The 22682-nt window shown below is 42.8% G+C and overlaps 1 protein-coding gene across 1 annotated transcript; it reads right to left on the bottom strand.

Moving 5' to 3' along the window:
* Nucleotides 1-9643: 9643 nt before the first annotated feature.
* Nucleotides 9644-20957, bottom strand: LOC308302575 (neuronal acetylcholine receptor subunit non-alpha-2-like; the record flags this gene model as incomplete). Its single annotated transcript, XM_080746831.1, has 6 exons — nt 20808-20957; nt 15277-15321; nt 14609-14718; nt 13871-14078; nt 12583-13293; nt 9644-9811 (listed from the first exon to the last, which is right to left on the bottom strand). Exons 1-6 carry the CDS (start codon nt 20928-20930, stop codon nt 9644-9646), a joined length of 1365 nt encoding a protein of 454 aa, XP_080602957.1. The 5' UTR covers nt 20931-20957.
* Between the last annotated feature and the right edge of the window lie 1725 nt (nt 20958-22682).

Here is a 22682-nt window from a genome sequence, read left to right as displayed (position 1 = left end):
AATGTGTGTCTGTCTCTGTGTGTGTGTGTGTGTGTGTGTGTGTGTGCGTGTGTCTGTGTGCGTGCGTGTGTGTGCGCTGCAATTGGAACTTCACTCTTATACTCTTATTGTACCAAAGTGACATATTACCATAGAATCCGGAGCCCATGATCACATTATCTATATTGTCGCGGTTAGTCAGAAACCATGTATTTCCATATTTATTCTGTTTGTTGTCTGTATGTTTTTTCACAAGGAAAAGGGCCATGCAGTTACTCAATATAGTTTATTAAAAACGATCAAGAGCAAAGTTATGTTTTCTATCAGAATTTCTAGTTTTGGGGTTACCGGGTTCCTGCCCACCATGATTTCCTGTAAGAAAGTAAGAGCAGTAACGTCATTGGCATCACGGCTTCACAAGCTGACAGTCAGTTGTACTTGAACCTGAAAAGGAATGGCACATAGGAAGAGATGTACACCAGGGGCGGAAAGTGGGACTGAGTTACTAGGGCCCAAGGTGGAGGGGCCTTAAAATACTTTAGCTATTGAAAAATAGCAGACATACAAGCCCACTGCGAGCTTGTAGATCTGCTATTTTTGAAAAGTCATGAAAATGTGTGCAAATCTTTGAATAAATGTATTTTTGAACATTTGTAATTCAAATTTAGCTTCTGGGGGGTCCCTGGAACTAAATATTTGGAGATGGGAGTCCGTGGCCAAATACATATCATTTTGGGGGTCCTTCACATGAAAAAGTTTGAGCACCACTGACATTGAAACATAGGTTTTTCCCCCCAAAAAAAAGAACCTTAGAAGGATTTAGAAGAAAAATTTAGAAGATTTAAAAAATAATGGCGTTCCCAGTCTAAATGGGTGAAGAACATTCATGGGGGGCCCGCAGTGAATAATTGTAGGCTACCCAGGGCCCAGAATTTGGTGGGACACTCCTGATATACACTGTTATATCTGAAAGATGGCAGACCGTGCCAGCTTAGTCTCAGGAACGAGACCTCAGACATGATGTGCGTGCACGTGTGATAATGGGCATGAGATGAAAAATATTCATGCATTGCCCGTTGGCAGCGTGCACAAGAAATATGACGCTGAGCGGCCGAGCACTTTGCAAGATTAGATTCCCGCCTGGCGGAGATAATAATAACTATGGCTGACAACACGAAGGTTTGTTCAAAGACTTCCACAAAAACAAACTTCCAAGTACACTCACACAGACACACACATGTGCACGTACGCTCGCACAAACACACACACACACACACACACGCACGCACTTGTACACTCGCACACACATACACACCCACACACAGCACTTAGAAACATGGTGCATCTCACACACACACACACACACACACACACACACACACACACACACACACACACACACACACACACACACACACACACACACACACACACAGTACTTAGAAACTCGGTGCATAAATAGGAGATGCACTCTATAATTGATGACTTCCCGCTGGACTTTTATTCATTGTCTCCATGAATTATGTCTTGTTGTTCTGTGGTCACCGTTGTCCTGCCCACAGACTTTAACAAGAACAAATAAAACATAAGAATTAGGAATTGACACAACCAAGTGCAATGTGACAGTTTGATGACTGTGGATCTAATGCCTTACGTCTTTAAGGATGATCATATCTAACGTTTGAAAGTGGAACCTTTTACTCCATGAATTCCATTTTGAAACTAGATAAAGGCGCTCATTGGAGCACAGGTCTTCGTCAGGCTGGGTAGCCTATCCCAGGAGTTTTCAAAGTGGGTGACGGGGCACCCTGGGGTGTAGTGATGCGAGTCCAGGGGTGCCGCAAGATAATTTGATAATATTTTAAATTCATAAATATATCACTACATCAATATCACTTCACTATGCTTAGTAAAACAGACCTGATTTGCACTGTACTTGATGAGTTCTTTCTTTCATCTTTCATCATTGTGACGCGTTGTGAGCTTGTAAATCTGCTATTTTTGGTGAACCTTTCCCTCAGAATAGGCATGCTGGCATTCAAACGTCAAGTATAACGTTATTTTCAGTCAGTTCTGATGGAAACGGATATTTCTCCAATAGGATATAAGATTCTAAAAATTAACAGTGTAATTCAGGGTGATGAAAAAGTTATTTACAGGGGTGCCCTGAGTCAAAAAAGTTTGAAAACCCCTGGCCTATCCAATGCTGTGTCATTCATGTACAGCCAGTAAAGCCCTTTGCACACAGGCGCATTTATCCGCACGGATAAAACGGACAATTTCATTTTTTTTAAAGAAAACAATGATTCTCTACGACCTCATGCACACCGGATCCGAATTAGCTGTGCGACGAGTGGCTGCGGCGGCGTGCGGCCGTGCGTTTTTTTTCTCGATCGAACCCAGTTCGATTCGTGCGTCTTGTCGCATGCGGTAAAAAAACTCATCACTCCTTTTATGACCAAATCCAATGCGTTTTATTCATGCAGCAAACGAAAAAAGTGGCTTAAGACACGAGGAAGCTGTGGAGGGAACTGGATGTTGATTGTATGACCTACAGATCAAGAGTGGTCCATGAGGTCTGAGGCCAATTTGAAAAATGTGGGATGGAGTGTCTTTCTTGGCCTACTAAAAGTGTATATATCTCTGCTGTCGGGCCGAAACCTCCTAACTCCAAAATGTAAATTTTCAGGAAAATGAGCTCAAGTGGAGTTAGGAGGTTTTGACCGAAGGGCTTTTTACTACTTCTCATTGGTTCAATATTATTTTAACCAACACACAGACGTAAAGGGTGTTCAATAGCACATATTTATGAGAAAAAGAGAGGGCCAATCGGGTGGAGTTAGCTGGTTTGCCAGAAAGTGTGGAGTTAGGAGGTTTTGTCCCAAGCACTTTTTACTACTTTCCATTGGTTCAATATTATTTTAACCAACTCTCAGATGTAAAGGGTGTTCAATAGCCCTGATTGGACAAACTGCACAAAGACACATTGGTTGTATTCCTCCAGTGTGTTTATTCCAAATCAATTTCTATTCTTTCTTGACTTGGCATGATACCGGCCATGATATTTACCATGATATTGAACACAATGCTGGCCATGATACTACATATGATACTGATCATGATACTGACCATGATACTGACCATGATACTACTGACCATGATACTGATCATGATACTGACATGATACTGACATGATACTGACCATGATACTGATCATGATACTGACATGATACTGACATGATACTGATCATGATACTGATCATGATACTGACATGATACTGACATGATACTGACATGATACTGATCATGATACTGATCATGATACTGACATGATACTGACATGATACTGATCATGATACTGATCATGATACTGACATGATACTGACCATGATACTGATCATGATACTGACATGATACTAACATGATACTGACCATGATACTGACATGATACTGATCATGATACTGACATGATACTAACATGATACTGACCATGATACTGACATGATACTGATCATGATACTGACCATGATACTGATCATGATACTGACCATGATACTGACATGATACTGATCATGATACTGACATGATACTGACCATGATACTGATCATGATACTGACATGATACTGACCATGATACTGATCATGATACTGACATGATACTGACCATGATACTGATCATGATACTGAGATGATACTGATGATGTCTTGAGAAACATTGCTCTACAGGTTCCCCTCTTTTCTTTTCCTGCTACCAAGTGATTTCTATTAGGATATTTTCCTTGCCCAACTGACAGTCCAAGGACAGGTGTTGTAATTTATTGTGTTTATCTCCTTTATTAAATCTAAATGTAGGCATGTGAAGCCTAAGATGACCCACATGCTACCATTTATTTTAGACACTGAGAAAGTGTCTAAAACAATAGAGAACAGCACATTATGTCAAGCAATACCTGTGATGAGTATACCACCCAGTGGTGGGAGCATGCATGCACACACAACTACTTTCATTTCCACATCTTAACAGTGCAGAGAGAGAAGGAACTCAGTGATTCCAAGTTCACAACATCCTCTGTGTTCATTTAAACCTTTTGGGTAATTTTACCAGTGGCGTCAGTTCAGAAAAAGCTAAGGTATGGCAACATGACTGGTGTCTTGCACGCGCGCCTTCGTGCGCGTGCAAGACACCAGTCATGTTGCCATACCTTAGCAACAGGCATGATACATTTATTATGTATCAGGGTTAGGGTTAGGGTGGGACCTGTGATTTTCTGCCGTACTTTTTATTTCTGTTTTATCTATTAGTTTGGTCATTAAGGTCCACAGAATGAGAGGCCTGCTCTGCCGGAAACATCGCGAAAAAAACATTCCTTGGGTTAACTTTCGGCAGCCCAAAACTGTGAAAAGTGGAGAAAAAGTGATGACTCATCACTTTTCACTGGTTTGGGGGGCCGAAATCTAGCCCAAGGAATGTTTTTCATGCAAAACAAACGCTTGCAATGGATTCGGAATCATGCAGAACCCCTAGTTTGACCCCTCACATGCTAATTAAAGCAGACATTTTTCTTTTTTTTAATATTTCTAGTGGAGTCAATGGGACAGTGAATGTTTCCAGCAGAGCAGGCCTCTCATTCTGTGGACCTTAATGACCAAACTAATAGATAAAACAGAAATAAAAAGTACGGCAGAAAATCACAGGTCCCCTCCCATTTTGGTGACTGGGTCCCCGGCTATTGTTAACAAACCTACAATCACTTTTGTAATGAAACCTAATATGTGCTTCCATGTTATGCTATGGCTGCGTTTGTGAATGCACATTACATATTGCTATTTAATCATAGCCAGCAAGACAATAATTGTCAGTCAAGAGAAAGGCTTTCCTTTAACAGGGTGCTCTTTACTGTTTCCCTGAAAGGCTAATGAGTATTGGACAGCCCTGCGAACAGATGCCCAGTACTATATGGACATAGGTGCCATGATGTTTGACCGCTCTGTGGCTACGTGAGTGAGCTGTTTTTTTCCCTTCCTTCCTTCCTTCCTGGTGAATAAGCCAGGTAAAGTCAGTCAGGGGTGTCGCACCAAATTCTGGGCCCTGGGTACTTTAACTATTGAAAAATAGCAGATATACAAGCTCACAGCGCGGCACCGAGTGCCGCACGGCAAGCTTGTAGATCTGCTATTTTTTTTAAATCGTGAAATTCGGAATATTTCAAATCCTTCTGAGTTTGTTTTTTAAAAACTATGTTTTTATGTGAGTGGTGCTCAAACATTTCATGTGAAGGACCCCCAAAATTATATGTATTTGGCCACGGACCCCCATCTCAATATTTTGTTCCAGGGACCCCCCAGATGCCAAATTTTAGTTTGAGACAAATGTTCGCTTAAAAAAATACATATATTCAAAGATTTGCACACATTCTCCAGCATTTTCACGACTTTTAAAAAATAGCAGATCTACAAGCTTGCAAAGTGGCACTCGGTGCTGCGCTGTGAGCTTGTAGATCTGCTATTTCTCAATAGCTTTTGTATAAAATAATTAAGGCCCCTCCACCTTGGGCCCTAGTAACTCAGTTCCACTCCGCTGACAGAATATTAGACAGAAAACTGCACAGTACAGTGGTTGATATGACTGAAACATCCAGTTTATAATCTGCTTTACAATGAGAAACCAATGGTTTGGGAATATTTAAGCTACAGTACATTATATCAAATATATTCTTATTCTAACATCAACGTATTATTCAGAAGTATTAAGTAAGAGCAAAATCCCCACTGTGTGAATATGATCAACATCATAAACAAATGGTAAAGATGACGAATACAATATAAAGTATTTTGCAAAGACATTTATTTGTGTGAGTGATTCATTCTGGAGTAACAAAACAATTGGTTGTGGGGTTTCACTACACTCTGACATCAAATGGTTGAAACATTTCTTTTTTAAATACCCTGTTTGAATTCATTTTGTATTTAAGGTTGGTAAGGTACTGAAAGAGACAAGAACAGTTTTCAACAATGAAAAAAAAAAAAGAAAATAAGAAAAAAACAGACGAGTCAACAAGGACAACAGCTCAGTGTAATGAGATCCCCTGACACAACTCCACAAATAGAACTCCCATCGACCAGTCAGTGACCTTAAATGCTGCCATCCCACTAACTCAGGCTATAATAATAGTAAGACTTCAGACTGAGCTGTGTCATGATGCATACGTCTGTTATTGTGACATCATATAATCAATGTTTAAGGTAGTTTAGCTGTTGCTGGTCCCGTTTCACCTGCCATAAACACTCCTCATAATGTCTTAGATCAGTCAGGGGTGTCGCACCAAATTCTGAGCTTGTAGATCTGCTATTTTTGTAAAAACCATGAAAATATTTGAATATTTAAATCCTTCTAAGGTTTCTTTTAAAAACCTTTATTTCGATGTCAGTGGAGCTCAAACCTTTTCATGTGGAGGACCCCCAAAATGATATTTATTTGGCCACGGACCCCCATCTCAAAATATTTAGTTCCAGGGACCCCACAGAAGCAAAATTTGAGTTACAAATGTTCGCTTAAAAAATACATATATTCAAAGATTTGCACACATTTTCACGACTTTTCAAAAATAGCAGATCTACAAGCTCGCAGCGCGGCACTCGGTGCCGCGCTGTGAGCTTGTATATCTGCTATTTTTCAATAGCTAAAGTTACTAGGGCCCCTCCACCTTGGGCCCTGGTAACTCAGTCCCACTTTCCTACCCCTTGTGACGCCCCTGAGATCAGTGCTTCTACACCCTTTCTGGAATCAGGGCCCACATGATAATCTCAAAAGCTCCCAGCACGTGCATTTTAACCCTCAAAGACCTGGAATGTGCCCGCGAGTCGCGTTAGATTTTAACGACTTTAACCATTATTTTATGCTTTAACTATTGAGAAATAGCAGATATACAAGCTCACGAGTGCCGCGCGGTGAGCTTGTAGATCTGCTATTTTTTGAAAAAATCGTGAAAATGTGTGCAAGTCTTTGACCCGACTTCTAAATCCTTCCTCTAAATCAGTGGTTCTCAAACTTTTTCATGTCAAGCCAACCCCCAAAATTACATGTATTTGGCCGCGGACCCCCATCTCAAAATATGTTGTTCCAGGGACCCCCCCAGAAGCTTTGAAAAATATATATTGAAAACTTTGCGCACATTTTCACGATTTTTCAAAAATAGCAGATCTGCGCTCGCAGATCTAAGCAGATCTAAGCTCGCAGCGCGGCACGGAGCTTGTATATCTGCAATTTTTCAATAGTTAAAGCATTAAATAATTCTACGCCGAAATGGATTTTAATGATCAATCAATTGATTGTGTTCCAGCTATCAATGGAAAAAGGTCCTATTTAGCAGTATCACAATGAAAACGGTCTTTTCACGTTTTTAAAGAAAAATATACCATTACTTTTTACATTGATGTTATATTATTATCAGTCTTAGTGCTTTGCTAATTTTGAGGGGGCCCACATGCAATATCCTCAAAGCCCACCAGTGGGCGCTGGCCCACAGGTTGAGAATGGCTGTCTTAGATTGTGCTTTTAGGGTGTGATAACTAGTGAGTAATGTACTGTATGTCTGTCTGATGAGCAATATCAAACAACTCCTCCTTACTCTTTGCATTGTGACATCATATTTTCTTATTTATGCAGTTATATTTGAAGTGGTGAAAGAATACTTTAATGATGTGAATTTTGAGGGCTATTTCTATTCACACTATCCAAAGAAAATGGCTAGTAGTTAACAGTGTATATTCTTCACTGAAAGCAAGAGACTCCATTAACGACAAGCTAGCTTTGCTCAATTGTAGGATTTGAAAGGTAGCACCGATTATAATTAAGCAATATTACACAAGAGGCTGTGCATATAACACGGTTATCCTACACGACAGCCTTACCGCAGGAACGAGCCGACAGGCGAGTTCCGTAGGTAGGGCTGGAGTGCAGGATAACCGTGTTACATGCAGACCCTCGAGTGTAATATTGCGATTATACAACTGTTGCCCTTAAAAAAAAACATGTCAACTTTATTTCATTGTAATTAAGATATTCGATAGGAATTTGTAATTTTTTAATGCCACATTTAGCTACTATGTCACATGAAAACCGCTAGCCTAGCCGCCTAGCATAGTGTGGGGAGAGAGGCACGCTTGCTGTCTTTCGTGACCAACGCAGCTGATTTCTTTACTTGATGAGAGACAGTGCATCTGTGCTCGTTATATGCACGGTTGGAGCGCCTGTTTTCCATTGAGAGCCCGACTACCTGTTGTATAATTCAAAAGTTCACCATATAAAAAAAAACGTCTGCACGTGTAGGTTCCTGAGTGGCTGAAGGGGCTACTGTATCCATCTGCACGTGGAGGCGGTGGGCTGCTACAGTATGTGGTTATCTTGGTGGGTCTCCCTCATAAAATAGATTCTTAATCCCAAGTGCAGACCCTGGTTTCCTGTTCAAATAAAGGTTAAAGGAGAATTCCGGACTAGCGCTTTTGTTGCCTTGGTCTGATGTTGTCATATCTCAGAGCGAGTGGTAGAGTTTTGTTATTTTTGAGCGGTGGTAGACCGCTCCATAGCATGGCCGTGTGTGTATCCGTGTATGTATCCGTGTATGTGTGTATGTAGCCTGAATACCACTGGTGGCCAGAGAGGGTGCTGCTGAGTCTAGCGTGAGCATCAACTGCAATAGGCCTCCACACACTCTCTCTCTCTCTCTCTCTCGCTCGCACGCACGCACGCACGCACGCACGCACGCACGCACGCACGCACGCACGCACGCACGCACGCACGCACACACACACACACACGCACACACACACACAGTAGGGCTGTTGCGTAGCCTCCACGACCACCGCTCAGTTCACACGGGTGTGGTTTTTTCTTTCATCACTCTGGTCGCACACGGTGGGGGACAATGCTAGATGGCTTATTTGTATCACTCAAAAGGTGTTGTTGTTGTTGTTGTGGATACGTGTTGTTCACAGTGACATAATACAGTCCACAGTGTTTGTACTTCCTGAAGTCTTGCCAAAGAAGTTTTCTCCTTTGATGTCATCCAAAGTCCCCTTTGAGCCACCCCTTTGTGGGGTGACTTATTTGGGACACAAGCACTGTGCACAGTATTATGGCATTGTGAACGACAAATACAGTATCTAGTTTTCTTTTTTCATAGTTTTTATCCCACGATTTTTGTAACCTATTTTTTGTAACCCAGTGCCAATTGCCTAAGCTATGTAATCCTGGGCTTCGTGCGTGTGCACGTGAGTGTCCACTGACGATTGAGGAAGATAATGCATTTGTTTACCATCGCGGTAAAGTGTCGCCGTGAAAACAATCAGATCTCTGCTTCCCTGGCGTTCTTTGCACCTTATTCATAGATAAAGCCCTTTTTATGTTGCAGCCTAGACGCGCCATTTTGTCTCTCTGCGAGCTACGTTATGACGTATGGACCAGGGTCTTTCACTGACAACACAGGATGCATGCAGCTACATGTAACCAAGTTAACCCTTTGTCTCGTTCCTGAACGAGACAACTCCTTTTGGCAGAGCGACCTCTAGTGGCCGTATCTCGTTACTGAACGAGTTTGGCGTACAAATTGTTAAGGTAATAAAAACGCTAGTCGGGAATTCCCCTTTAAATAAATACATGTGACCACTAGTGAGAAGGTGGCTCTTCTTCAGCAGTGCTGGTAGGAGGGACTTTGAGGAACATGTGTAGAGCTGGGGTAAAGATGAGGATGGTGCCAAGTACCGACACGGTGAGGAAAGCCCACAGGAAGATCCTGTCCAACACCTGGGCCACAAACTTCCAGTCTTGCACCACCTGGAAGAGATGTTAGGGAAAATACTTTATACATCGTCGTTGTCGGGTGGAAACCTTGTATGTCCAAAACCGTTTGTTTTGTATTTATCATTTTGAAAATGATTTAAACTAGTGAAAACAGCCGATCTACAAGCACACAACGCCTCGCGGTGCGAGGCGTTGTGTGCTTGTAGATCTGCTGTTTTCACTACTTTTGTGCGACGGCCTTGTGCGATGAAGCAGGGCTTTACTTTGCGAAAAAAAATTACAAATTTGAAACTTGGGAGATACGAGGTTTCTGCCCGACAGCGACGATATACTGTATGTGATATGGTATGAGAGCTAAAATCACAAGCTAATGAACTTACAGTATACGGTACATACAGGATGTCATTCTGCTTTTATATTACATCCTTGCAAGGGGATGTTTGTCCATAGATGTAGCGACATGAATGCATGTCACTATTTCATTTATTTCAATAGATACTAGACCATTATTTAATCCCACAATGCAAATTCAGTATGTCCACTCCCCTCATATGAAGGGGATATTAAATCCCCTTCATATCAAAGAACATAAACTGCCATCCTGTTTATCCTTTTTCCATTTTTCTTCGCTGTAAATATAGCACGGTTTGATGTATTCATATTTTATGCTCTGTTGATGAATTGACTTTTCTGTGTTATCCTTTTAGCCAGTGGTGAAAGTGGTTTGAAATTCTTGCCGGAACTGTCCCAAAATTGGCCGCGCGGTGAAGCTGCGCGGCCGGAAAAAAATTGGGAGGCTCTAACCCCCCAAAACCCCTGAAATGCATAGAAAACTGCTGTTTGGCACAGTTATACACACAATAAAAACACTACAGGTCATACACCTGAATTAGGCAACGGCATACACTTACTGTAACATGAAACATGATTGAAATCCTAAAGGAAATATCTATAATAAGCCTCCTCATATTGTTCATTGTTCCATACAGAAGGGTAAGCAGTAGGGCTAGCAGAATCACCTAAGATAAGATAAGATGTTTATGGTCACTGTACAACAACATTTTGTTTAGTATATCCACATTAACACATACAGTATCAGCATCAACAAAGAAAGAAATGCTGATAGAGCAACATTATTCTATCCTAGTCAAGTCACCATATCTTGCTCTCTTATTTGTTGTCTCCCCAGGCCCCCACACACATGTAAAGCATGTTTGAAAGCTTTATATAAATTCCAGATAATATAATATATTATTATTAATATTATTATAACCAGTTATCTAAAGTAACTAAGTACATTTACTAAAGTACTGTATTTAAGTACAGGTTTTAAGTATAGCCTAGCCTACTTTACTGGAGTATTTCCAATACTTAAGCTAGATGCAGAATATAATCATTTTGGTCTATTCTGCCTTTGGTCTAGGCTGCATCGCATGCAGGCACCATGGCAGGCACAGTGCCACAGACACGACGAGTCTCTCCTAGAGATGGGATTTATGGCTCTTTGAAGTGAGCCGGATCTCTGGGATCCGTTCCTTTCAAAGAGCCGTTCAAAAGACTGGCTCATTCGAAGGAACGGCTCCCTGAACCGAATCCTATCGTTCATTTCAAAGAGCCGTTCAAACGACTCGATTCGTTCACGAACGTCCCACCTCTACTCTACCCGCTCCGTGTCAAACACTGAAACAGAATCGATTACACTGACCTACACAAACCCACGGGAATAATTTAGAAGCACTTTATCTGAAAATATAGTCTAACTAGTAACACTTGTGTAGCCTACTGTATGTTAACTCATTAAAAGCCTCAGACATTAACGGATTATAATATCCAGAGTGCCTCCCACCCCCCCCCATTCACGGCCGTTCTCTTATTTTGTCTTATTTTGAAGGCCACCGGAAGTACTTCCGGTCTGACGTCATCGGATCCTTCGACTGAACCGATCATTGTTTATGTGGAGCCATGCTGGATTGGCTCGTAGCGTTTATACATGTGTTTTATAAGCGAGCATCTGCCTCCATCTTCGCTTCTAAAGTGTAGTTTTGAGATAATGGACATTAAAGATGAGGCGGCCCGTCCACCTCAATGTTATGGGATGACTATTGTGTGCTCGTGGAGCCGTGATGATGACAAATCAGCGCGGATTTCGTCTCCGGAGCGTCGGCCATTGTACTAGGTATTTTTACTCGCCGTTACAGTAATATATTACTTTTCCCGCGACATCGCGTGGATGGCACTATAGATACTCTATTACTTTTCCCGCGACATCGCGGGGTTGGCTTTTAATGAGTTAATCTGACTTTAGTATAGGCTATTGTTTTATTCCTGGACGTGCGTTTGTGGCAGGTTATTTAACATGGGATTTTGACAGCTGGCTTCTCCTTTTCTTAACGGAACGCCGTTCCGGCCCCAAATGTTTTAACGGAACAGGGGTTCCGGCCGTTCCGGCTCACTTTCACCACTGCTTTTAGCCCAAGTGCTGCTGTAGTTCTGTGCCGTTTACATCTTTGACTAATAAAGTATTCAATCAATAAAACAATAAAATAGTTGATTTGCATCATGTCTGCTCTCACATTCTAACATTGCACAACATTCCATCGATCTGTGATTGGGTTACATGTCTCCATTCCGACATGTCTCCTTACCGACATGTTTCCATTCCGACACTAACCCTATCCCTAACGTTAACCCTAACCCTAACCCTAACCTCTATGGAAGTGCTGCCACTCCGACAATAAGAAGTCACTGTCAGAGTGGAGACATGTCGGAATGGAGAGCAGTCACCCTGTGGGTTAACAACAAACCTCTCGAATGAAGTGTTCTTTGCGAATGTGTCTGCTGATGTAGCGAACGGAATAGGTGGCTTTCTCCATCATGGTAACCCAGGTGTCATCGTCCTTCCCCTCGGATGTGGCCTGTCCGTGGGCCCCACTGCCGCCTCTCTGGCTTCCTCGGTGACCCCAGGAGGACCGGGGCTTTGCCTCGGGGCTCTCCGGCGCCAGCTCGGGGTAGTGGTAGCGATCGATGTGGCCTCGCATGCAGAGCATCTTCGGGAGCTTCTGGAGGAAGAGGTTTCGGACCCAGGGGGACATGGGGTGGTAGGTGGCCGAGGAGCGGTGGTGCACGTTGATGACGAAGACGGTGACGATGATGGAGAGCGTGACGAAGATCATGATGAAGAGCAGGTACTCTCCGATCAGGGGGATGACCTTGGAGGACGAAGGGATGATCTCCTCGATGACGAGGAGGAACACGGTGAGCGACACCAGGACGGAGGTGGAGAGCGACAGCTTCTCCCCCTCGTCCGAGGGGAGGTAGAACACCAGGACGGTGAGGAACGACAGGCCCAAGCAGGGGATGATGAGGAAGAGCGTGTAGAACAAGGGCAGCCTCTTCAGGATGAACGAGTAGGTGAGGAACGGGTAGGAGTACAAGCCGTCCCTCCGGTTCCCCTTGGCTCCGGTCGCGTTGAGGATCTCCCACTCCCCGTTGTCGAAGAAGTCCTTCCGGTCAACCTGCATGTACGGATTTACGATATTATCGCGATAATCAAAATCCATTATCCTGGGGCATTTTCCAAAAAATAGCAGATCTACAAGCTCACAACGTGCCGCGTTGCGACGCGTTGTGAGCTTGTAGATCGGCTATTTTTTGGCAAAGACGTTTGATCGAGAGTGAAAAAAGGACTGTATCGAACACGTATATTATAAGTACCTTTTACCAACTATATATGGGCACAAAGATCTACCCTTTGGCTGCACCTCATTTTCAAATTACGTCATTTTGAGAAGAACTTGACTGATAAATTACGTCATTTTGAGGAGAACTTGATAGATAAATAATGAAGATAACACACGTTTATAGAGGGTTTAAGTGGTACCCTCTATAATTATGCAGCTCGGCAAATAAAAGGTGAATTGATCCCAGTGCATGACGGAGGACGATTTCACGATAAATTAAATCTCCGCGACACGATTATCGTGAGTGTTTTTTATCACGATAAACGATAATATCGTTTATCGTTAATATCGATTATCGTTAGTGTTTTTTTATCACGATAAAGGATAATATGGTTTATGGTCCCATCCCTACCTGCATGTCCATCAGAACCAGGTCCACCATGTTGCCGTCGTAGGTCCAGGAGCCAAACTTCATGGAGCAGTTCTGGCGGTCGAAGGGGAAGAAGGTGACGTCCATGGTGCAGGCAGACTTGTAGCTCGCGGGGGGCGTCCAGGTGACCGCCCCGTTGTACTTCACAAAGGCTTTGGTCATCAGGGAGCCCTCGAAACGACCATCAGCGCTTAAGAAGAGGGGCATCAAAAGTCACAGTAATGTCATTCATCATCGATCAGTTGATCGTTAGCATCAATCAAATCATTTAAGCCAGGGGTCTTCAACGTTTTCAGGCCAAGGACCTCTTAGTTTAGAGAGAGATGAAGCAGGGACCCCCACAACCTGTTCGTAGATTCCATAAGGTTTCATCGTTTGACAGCATGATCATCAGTGTATTTTGGTCTGGATTCATGTCAATGTGTGTTTTCAGATATTTAACCACTTTAACCGTCAATAATTAATAAACTTGACCTATCACTCTGTACTTAGTCTGCTCTTTTCCCCCTCTACATCGAACCCCTTTTCCGAAAATTTCCGATTTTTTTTTTGTCTACAGTTCTCAGAATATGGACACTAGGGTTGTTAATATAAAAGTTGGAGGACCCCCCTGTATTAATTCTGAGGACCCCCTAGGGATCCCGGACCCCCTGTTGAAGACCCCTGATTTAAGCGAAATCCGAAACTTGAGACAGTTATTAATTACAGGAGGATTCTTACTTCTCATAGAGGACTATGTCTGGAAGCCAGATGGTTTCAGAGGGAACTCTGATGGAGGTTATTCCACCATAGTCCTCCGGGTTCCATTGCAGCTTATTATCAAACCATTCCTGGTGAAGGCAAACATAGGATCAATTTGATTAGGATTTGATTTTATGAAACAATACCTAACATGTAAAGTTTAATTTGGCTCAGTGTTGAAGTGACCCTGAGCATCATGTCATCGATATTAAGCCCATATCTAACAGCACTTAATATGGGAATGCCCATATATGGAGGCCACATCGGCCACATACAGTACCACACTAACAGAATCCATATTATGGCCAAGACAGATGGCCAAAACAGCCCATATCTGTGTGGCTGGTTCTACAGACAAGGATCTCCATATATGGGCATAAAAGGGTATGATGTCAGATGTCACAGACATCATAGGACTTTCACATAACGAATAACTGAGTAAGCATGTGTGGGCTCTCACAGCGTATCTCCATCCACCTACATGGATCTCCATATATGGGTACCAGGGGTCTCCATGTATGGGTAACTGATCCGATATACATCACTGGCCAGATGGCCAAGACATGGCGCCCTGAGGCGTCTTACTAGTGACATTGCCCTGTATTTAAATACAATTGTCTATCCCTGCCCTATAGCAAAATGCATACCTGCCACAGCCACACATTGGTAGTCATCAGCTGATTCTTCTCATCCTAAAGAGAAAGGGAAGAAGAGACACAAGGGGAACACAAGGTACAGTTAAGTTACAGACAATTATGGAGATTTACTGTAGCTTGCATCGGTTGAGATTGGATGGAGACTGTGGTAGGACATCATTTCCTCTTCAGTGGTATTGGGTTCACTCTCATTTGATTTTCTGCAATATCTCTTCCTGTTGAATTGCAATACCAAGGCAGATGCTTTGTTTACAATACATGGATATAATAGAGCATAACGTCACCGTCGGGCAAAAACCTTGTATCTCCAAGTTTCAAATGTGTCCGTTTTCCCGTAAATTAAAGCCCTTCTTCATACAAGACTGTCGCACAAAACTAGTGAAAATAGCAGATCTACAAGCACACAACAAATCATTTTTAAAATGATACAAAACGAACGTTTTTGGACATACAAGGTTTCCACCCGACAACAACGATGAGCAATGATGGGTTCAAGTTGGCCGTCTATAATTATAGAATGCTGGGAGCATTGTTATTGTGAAGGAAAACAGAGGTTTATTTTCACCAGAGACAGGGTAAGGGTTACTGTAGGTCAGACAGAGACAAGACACATAGAGATAGATAGATAGATAGATAGATAGATAGATAGATAGTAGGGGTGCAACGATACACAACATTCACGGTTCGGTTTTGTTCGATATTTTGGTGTCATGGTTCGATACATGGTTCAATCATCAGTGTATTTTGGATTCATGTCAATTTGTGTTTATAAACTTGACCTTCTATGAAGAACATTCATGGGGGGCCCGCGGTGAATCCTTGTACCCAGGGCCCAGAATTTGGTGCCACACCCCTGGATAGCCAGACAAACATGGTGAAATAAGGGCTGCTCGATATGCTGTAGCCCACTGGCAGAAAACAACATGACACAGATGAACACAGACGTACAGCATGGGATGGATGGAGACATATTGATATTGTGAAGGGAACGAAGGGACAACAGTGAGTGGCTTGTGAGTGTTATTATTATGGCCTCTGCCAAGCCCATCGCCTCAGCTGTCGGCCCGAGTTGGAAGTCGTGGCGATCACACAAAGCAGAGGTGAACCATAATCTAATAGCCAGCCGCACAGCAGCCTATAAGGAGACCCGGGGGGGATGGATACTGCTTCCCCCCCTCTCTCTCTGTCTGTCTCTCTCTCTCTCTCTCTGTCTCTCTCTGTCTCTCTGTCTCTCTCTCTCTCTCTCTGTCTCTCTCTCTCTCTCTCTCTCTCTCTCTCTCTCTCTCATATATATATATATATATATATATATATATATATATATATAATATCAATATTATATATATATAATATCAATATTATATATATACAATATCAATATGGAGACATATTGATATTGTGAAGGGAACGAAGGGACAACAGTGAGTGGCTTGTGAGTGTTATTATTATGGCCTCTGCCAAGCCCATCGCCTCAGCTGTCGGCCCGAGTTGGAAGTCGTGGCGATCACACAGTGATCGCCACACAGTGATCGTCTCTCTGTCTCTCTCTCTCTCTCTCTGTCTCTCTCTCTCTCTCTCTCTCTCTCTCTCTCTCTCTCTCTCTCTCTCTATATATATATATATATATATATATATATATATATATATATATAATATCAATATTATATATATATAATATCAATATTATATATATACAATATCAATATGGAGACATATTGATATTGTGAAGGGAACGAAGGGACAACAGTGAGTGGCTTGTGAGTGTTATTATTATGGCCTCTGCCAAGCCCATCGCCTCAGCTGTCGGCCCGAGTTGGAAGTCGTGGCGATCACACAAAGCAGAGGTGAACCATAATCTAATAGCCAGCCGCACAGCAGCCTATAAGGAGACCCGGGGGGGATGGATACTGCTTCCCCCCCTCTCTCTCTGTCTGTCTCTCTCTCTCTCTCTCTCTCTGTCTCTCTCTGTCTCTCTGTCTCTCTCTCTCTCTCTCTGTCTCTCTCTCTCTCTCTCTCTCTCTCTCTCTCTCTCTATATATATATATATATATATATATATATATATATATACAGTATGTATGCTGTATTTATGCTGTACTGTATATATGCTGTCGGGCCAAAACCTCCTAACTCCAAAATGTTCATTTTCGGGAAAATGAGCTCAAGTGGAGTTGGGAGGTTTTGACCGAAGGGCTTTTTACTACTTTTCATTGGTTCAATATTATTTCAACCAAAACACAGACGTAAAGGGTGTTCAATAGCACATATTTATGAAAAAAAAGAGAGGGCCAATCGGGTGGAGTTAGCTGGTTTGGCAGAAAGTGCAGAGTTAGGAGGTTTTGTCCCAAGCACTTTTTACTACTTTCCATTGGTTCAGTATTATTTTAACCAACCCTCAGATGTAGCCTAAAGGGTGTTCAATAGCCCTGATTTATGCAAAAAAAATAAAAAAATAAAAAACCTCAAAAATGGAGAAGAGGTTTTGGCCAGACAGTGACTGTATATGAGACGACATCAATGGTATACGTATAAATAAATAAGGCAAGTAAATGGTTCCCGAGGACACTTTAGGATAAAATCACAGTTCCATAAAATTATGTCATATTTGGATTCAAGCAACCAAGATCATCAATCTGGTTCAACTAATTCAGTCCATTAAAAACACACACCACCACCCAACTAAGTGAACCAGATCTGTCTAACTCTGCAGAGCCATAAAGACACTATACACCCTTGTTCTTCCTACTGTACATCCTAATGCAGCACAGTGTGCATGCAGGGGTGTCACAAGGGGGGGAAAGTGGGACTGAGTTACCAGGGCCCAAGGTGGAGGGGCCTTCATTATTTTATACTTTAGCTATTGAAAAATAGCAGATCTACAAGCTCACAGCGCGGCACCGAGTGCCGCGCTGCGAGCTTGTAGATCTGCTATTTTTGAAAAGTCAAAAAGTCGTGAAAATCTTTGAATATATGTATTTTTTAAGCGAACATCTGTAAATCAGATTTTGTTTCTGGGGGGGGTCCCTTGAACTAAACATTTTGAGATGGGGGTCCGTGGCCAAATACATATCATTTTGGGGGGTCTTTCACATGGATAAAAATCTAGCACCACTGACATAGAAACATAGGTTTTTCAAAAACTATTCATATACATTTTCACGATTTTTCAAAAATAGCAGATCTACAAGCACAAACGCATAATAATGCGTCCCCAGTCTAAATGGGTTAAACCCCCTCCCCTTATGGAGAACATTCATGGGGGGCCCGCAGTGAGTCCTTGTACCCAGGGCCCAGGATTTGGTGCGACACCCCTGCGTGCATGCATTAAACTTAGGAGACCAAAGACTTGAATTTCAACTTCCGTGAGCTGCATGGCTCGTAATCAATATTTCAGGCACGGAGAGCGACTTTTTCCATTAGCATTCTGTGCTTTCTCTTCTCAAACACCTAAACCATCTTAACCTACTGTATCAGAGAGACACTTTGAAATATTAAAGACATGCCCCTGTGAGAAGGTGATAAAGAGGGATCTATTTCAGAGCCCCGCATAACTGCAAAAACACACTTTCTGTGGGTTTGGAGAATTGGTTGTCAACGTGGGGTCCAGGGAACCCCAGGGGTCTGTGAGGGGGGGTTCCAGGGGGTCCCAGCTAAATGATCGCTAGTTAGGAAGGAACCAAATCCTTGTGGGTTTGTAACACTGACAAGTGTACAAATGAAACCAAATGGAACCTTATATGGGTCCATTTGGTTCTATTTGTACACTTGCAGATTTGAATTAAGACTGAGAATTTTACACTGTAGATTAGGGTCCCAGAGATAAAAAGGCATATCATTATTTTATTTTATATATATTTCGTTTTTTTTACTTTTTGAGAATCACTGTTTTGGAGAGTAGGCCCTACTGCTAGTCTGTAGTTCAGGGGTCTTCAACGTTTTCAGGCCAAGGACCCCTTAGTTGAGAGAGAGAGATGAAGCAGGGACTCCCACAACCTTTTCATGATTCCGTATAGTTTAATTGTTTGACAGTACAATCATCAGTGTATTTTGGATTCATGTCAATTTGTGTTTTCAGATATTTAACCACTTGAACCGTCAATACTTAATAAAGTTGACCTTTCACTATGTACTTTGTCTGCTCTTTTTCCCCTCTACACCAAACCTCTTTGCCAAAAATAGACGATCTACAAGCTCACAAGGCCTCGCGCTGCGAGGATCAGCTATTTTTGGCTAAAGTTCTCAGAATAAGGACACTAGGGTAAAAAAGGAGAAAAACGTTTCTATCACACAAAAAATTGGAGGACCCCTATAGTAACTCTGAGGACCCCCTAGGGGTCCCGGACCCCCTGTTGAAGACCCCTGTAGTTGTTTGGTACATTAGGATTTCAGCACCATGGACAGTGACTGCAAAATAGAGCAATGTTTCTCAAAGTGGAGTCTGGGGACCCTCAGGGGTCTTTGAGGGGGTTCCAGGGAAGCTGATTTCCGTGTTATCCTCCCTTGGGATGGGTCTGTTATCACCCCTGTCATGCCTTGGCCAAGGCTCAGTAGTCGGACTACCAACTACCAGGAGCTGGTAGATCCGTTATCGCCCATAGACTTGTCATTGCAATGCGCATGCGCCAACGCACGTTCACAGGAACAATGTACTGGTCGCTCCCTCAGTGAGAATTGAACCCGGGCCGTCGGATTACCAGTCCCCGACGCTACCGACTGAGCTAACCAGGCAGCTGGCCGACTTACTTTTTTTTGCTTGGTTTTACACATGACTCGGTAACGGAACGCGACACGGCGGTGGAAAATACTAAACCTAACCCTAACCCTAACCCTAACCCTAACCCTAACTCTAACCCTAACCCTAACCTTAACCTCAGTAAAACTATGGCTAAACCTAATGCAAAAAAAAAATATTGGAGCGGCGCATCCATCTCCGTAGCGTCCTCAGTAAGAACGCATGGCTAGAATTCCCAACCCTGTAGTCTCGAATCCCAGCGTGACTTCTTGTTTTCCCCTCGTGTGTTGGCGCATGCGCATTGCAATGACAGGACCAAGGCTGATATTAAGGCTTATTGGGACTACCCAGCTCCTGGTAGTTGGTAGTCTGACTACTGAGCCTTGGCTAAGGTATGACAATATTGATAACAGTCCCATCCCAAGGATATGATAACACGTGTATCAGGTGTCCAGGGAGGTCCCCAGCAATGCGATGCGTTGGGAGCAGGGGTTACCAATATGTCCGTCCGTACATGGATGAATGTGTCCGTGACAAGACTTGGTCTTGTTTGTGGAAAGTTTTAGAGCATGTAGATCTGCTATTTTCACAATAGAACTGTGTTGTACAAAATGTAATGCCTCAACTCTTAGTGCTCGTCAGGGTGGGGGTGGGGGGGGGGTTAAAATATGATTATTTTGGGGGTCGCGGCCTGAAAAGGTTGAGGACCACTGCTATAGAGTGCTATGGCAAATATGAATTCATGCCATGTGTGTCTGTGGGTACAGGACAGGTGTGTCTGCGTCCTCACCACGTCCACCAGCTGTGAGATCTTGAGTCCAAAGCGCACTCTGATGGTGTCGTTGGCGCGCTGGATGGGTCGGACCCAGCGCTGGTAACCCTGGAACAGGTTCTTCAGCAGGGCGTCCTCCATCTCCGCCAGAGACACAAACTCACCTGGAGCTGCAAGGACAGAGGAAGCAGGGAGGAAGGGAGGGAGGGAGGGAAGGAGGGAAGGAGAGAGAGAGAGAGAAAGAGATCAGGACGCAAAACAAAAAGCAATTTCCAAACAGCGATCCCTGCAGAACTCGAGATAGCTTTTAAATTCCTAATGACACTTTTTTTTGTGTGCCGTTTAGGCCAAGAATTATTGAATGCTTTAACCAGTGAAAAATAGCAGATATATAATGCGAGCTTGTAGATCTGCTATTTTTGAAAAAGTCGTGAAAATGTGTGCAAATCTTTGAACATATGTATTTTCAAAGCAAATGTTTGTGCCTCAAATTTTGCTTCTGGGTGGTCCCTGGAACTAAATATTTTGAGATGGGGGTCCGTGGTCAAATACATATAATTTTGGGGGTCCTTCACATGAAAAAGTTTGAGAACCACTGACATAGTAGTCTCTCAAGAACAGACTAACCGAGCTCCAGTTAAGTGAAAAGGACCTTTTCTTTGACGATGGCTGGCCAGATTGCTGACATAACATAGGGTTTTTCAAAAGATCTTAGGAGGATTCAAAAGACACTTTTACGATTTTTCAAAAATAGCAGATGTACAAGCTCGCAGCGCGGCAAAGCATAAAATAATGATACACTATAATGTGTACCCATTCTGAATGGGTTATATTCTTAACTCTTAGAGTGTGCAGATGAAACCAAGTGGACCCCCAAGAGTCCATTTGGTGTCATTTGTACAAACTTGTGTTCAGAGACACCACTGTGTGTAGAGGCAAAATGGCGTTTATATAAACTAGCCCTTACCCGTTCAAAGATATGAGCTCCAAAATGATGTGCAGTGTGTGGGTTATGGGATGTGCACTGTGAGGGATGGAAAGTAACTTTAACTGGTGCTTGCATGATAATATGTAGGAGCATCAATGTAAGAAATACCTGTTTCGTTTAATGGCTACCCCCCCCCCCCCCCCCCCCGCCCGCCCACGCACACACCCGCCTGCCTGCACACACACACACACACACACACACACACACACACACACACACACACACACACACACACACACACACACACACACACACACACACACACACACACACAGAGAGCTGGTTAAACATGTTGCCTCATGCTAGATGCAGAATAGATGAGCCTCAAGCTAGATGCAGAATAGATAGTAGATACACCATAAAAATGCTAATATACAGCATACGATTTGTGAAAGTGACAAACGGGCTTCACAGTTATGTTAGGTGTGTTCATATGCTAATTGTGATGCGATTTCAGATCAATTGCTCCAGCCACTGAGGAGAAACGCTGTTTCAGACAGACACTCACTCACTCAGACAGACATTCGCAAAATTATAGTATATAGATGCGTTTTTTATATTCCACTTGTATTCAATGACTGCTCATTCAGAATACAAATGCTCATGTAAACACCTCAAAATGGAATAGAATATTCCATCCCGAACATTTTCTGTTATGTTTAATGATGACACTTGGAGACGCTTGTTGTGAGCTTGATAGTTGCTAATCCAAATTCGGTACCAGACAACTGGGATGTGTTTGAATGTTGTTTGAATGTAAGTTATCGATATGAAAACTGGACTGAAATGTTATGGCCACAGTGTTGAAAATAAATCTGCCGTTTGAAACTATCACTCCCTTTCTTATTCTTTGGGATGTTATATTCTTGAACATGGGGGTTATCATAGCATGATATACCACTCGT

This window comes from Nannobrachium achirus (assembly GCF_963921795.1).
Source record: "Nannobrachium achirus genome assembly, chromosome: 17".
In the NCBI taxonomy this organism is placed as follows: Eukaryota; Metazoa; Chordata; class Actinopteri; order Myctophiformes; family Myctophidae; genus Nannobrachium; species Nannobrachium achirus.
Note: the sequence above shows the minus strand (reverse complement) of the source record. Positions and strands in the feature narration are given on the sequence as shown.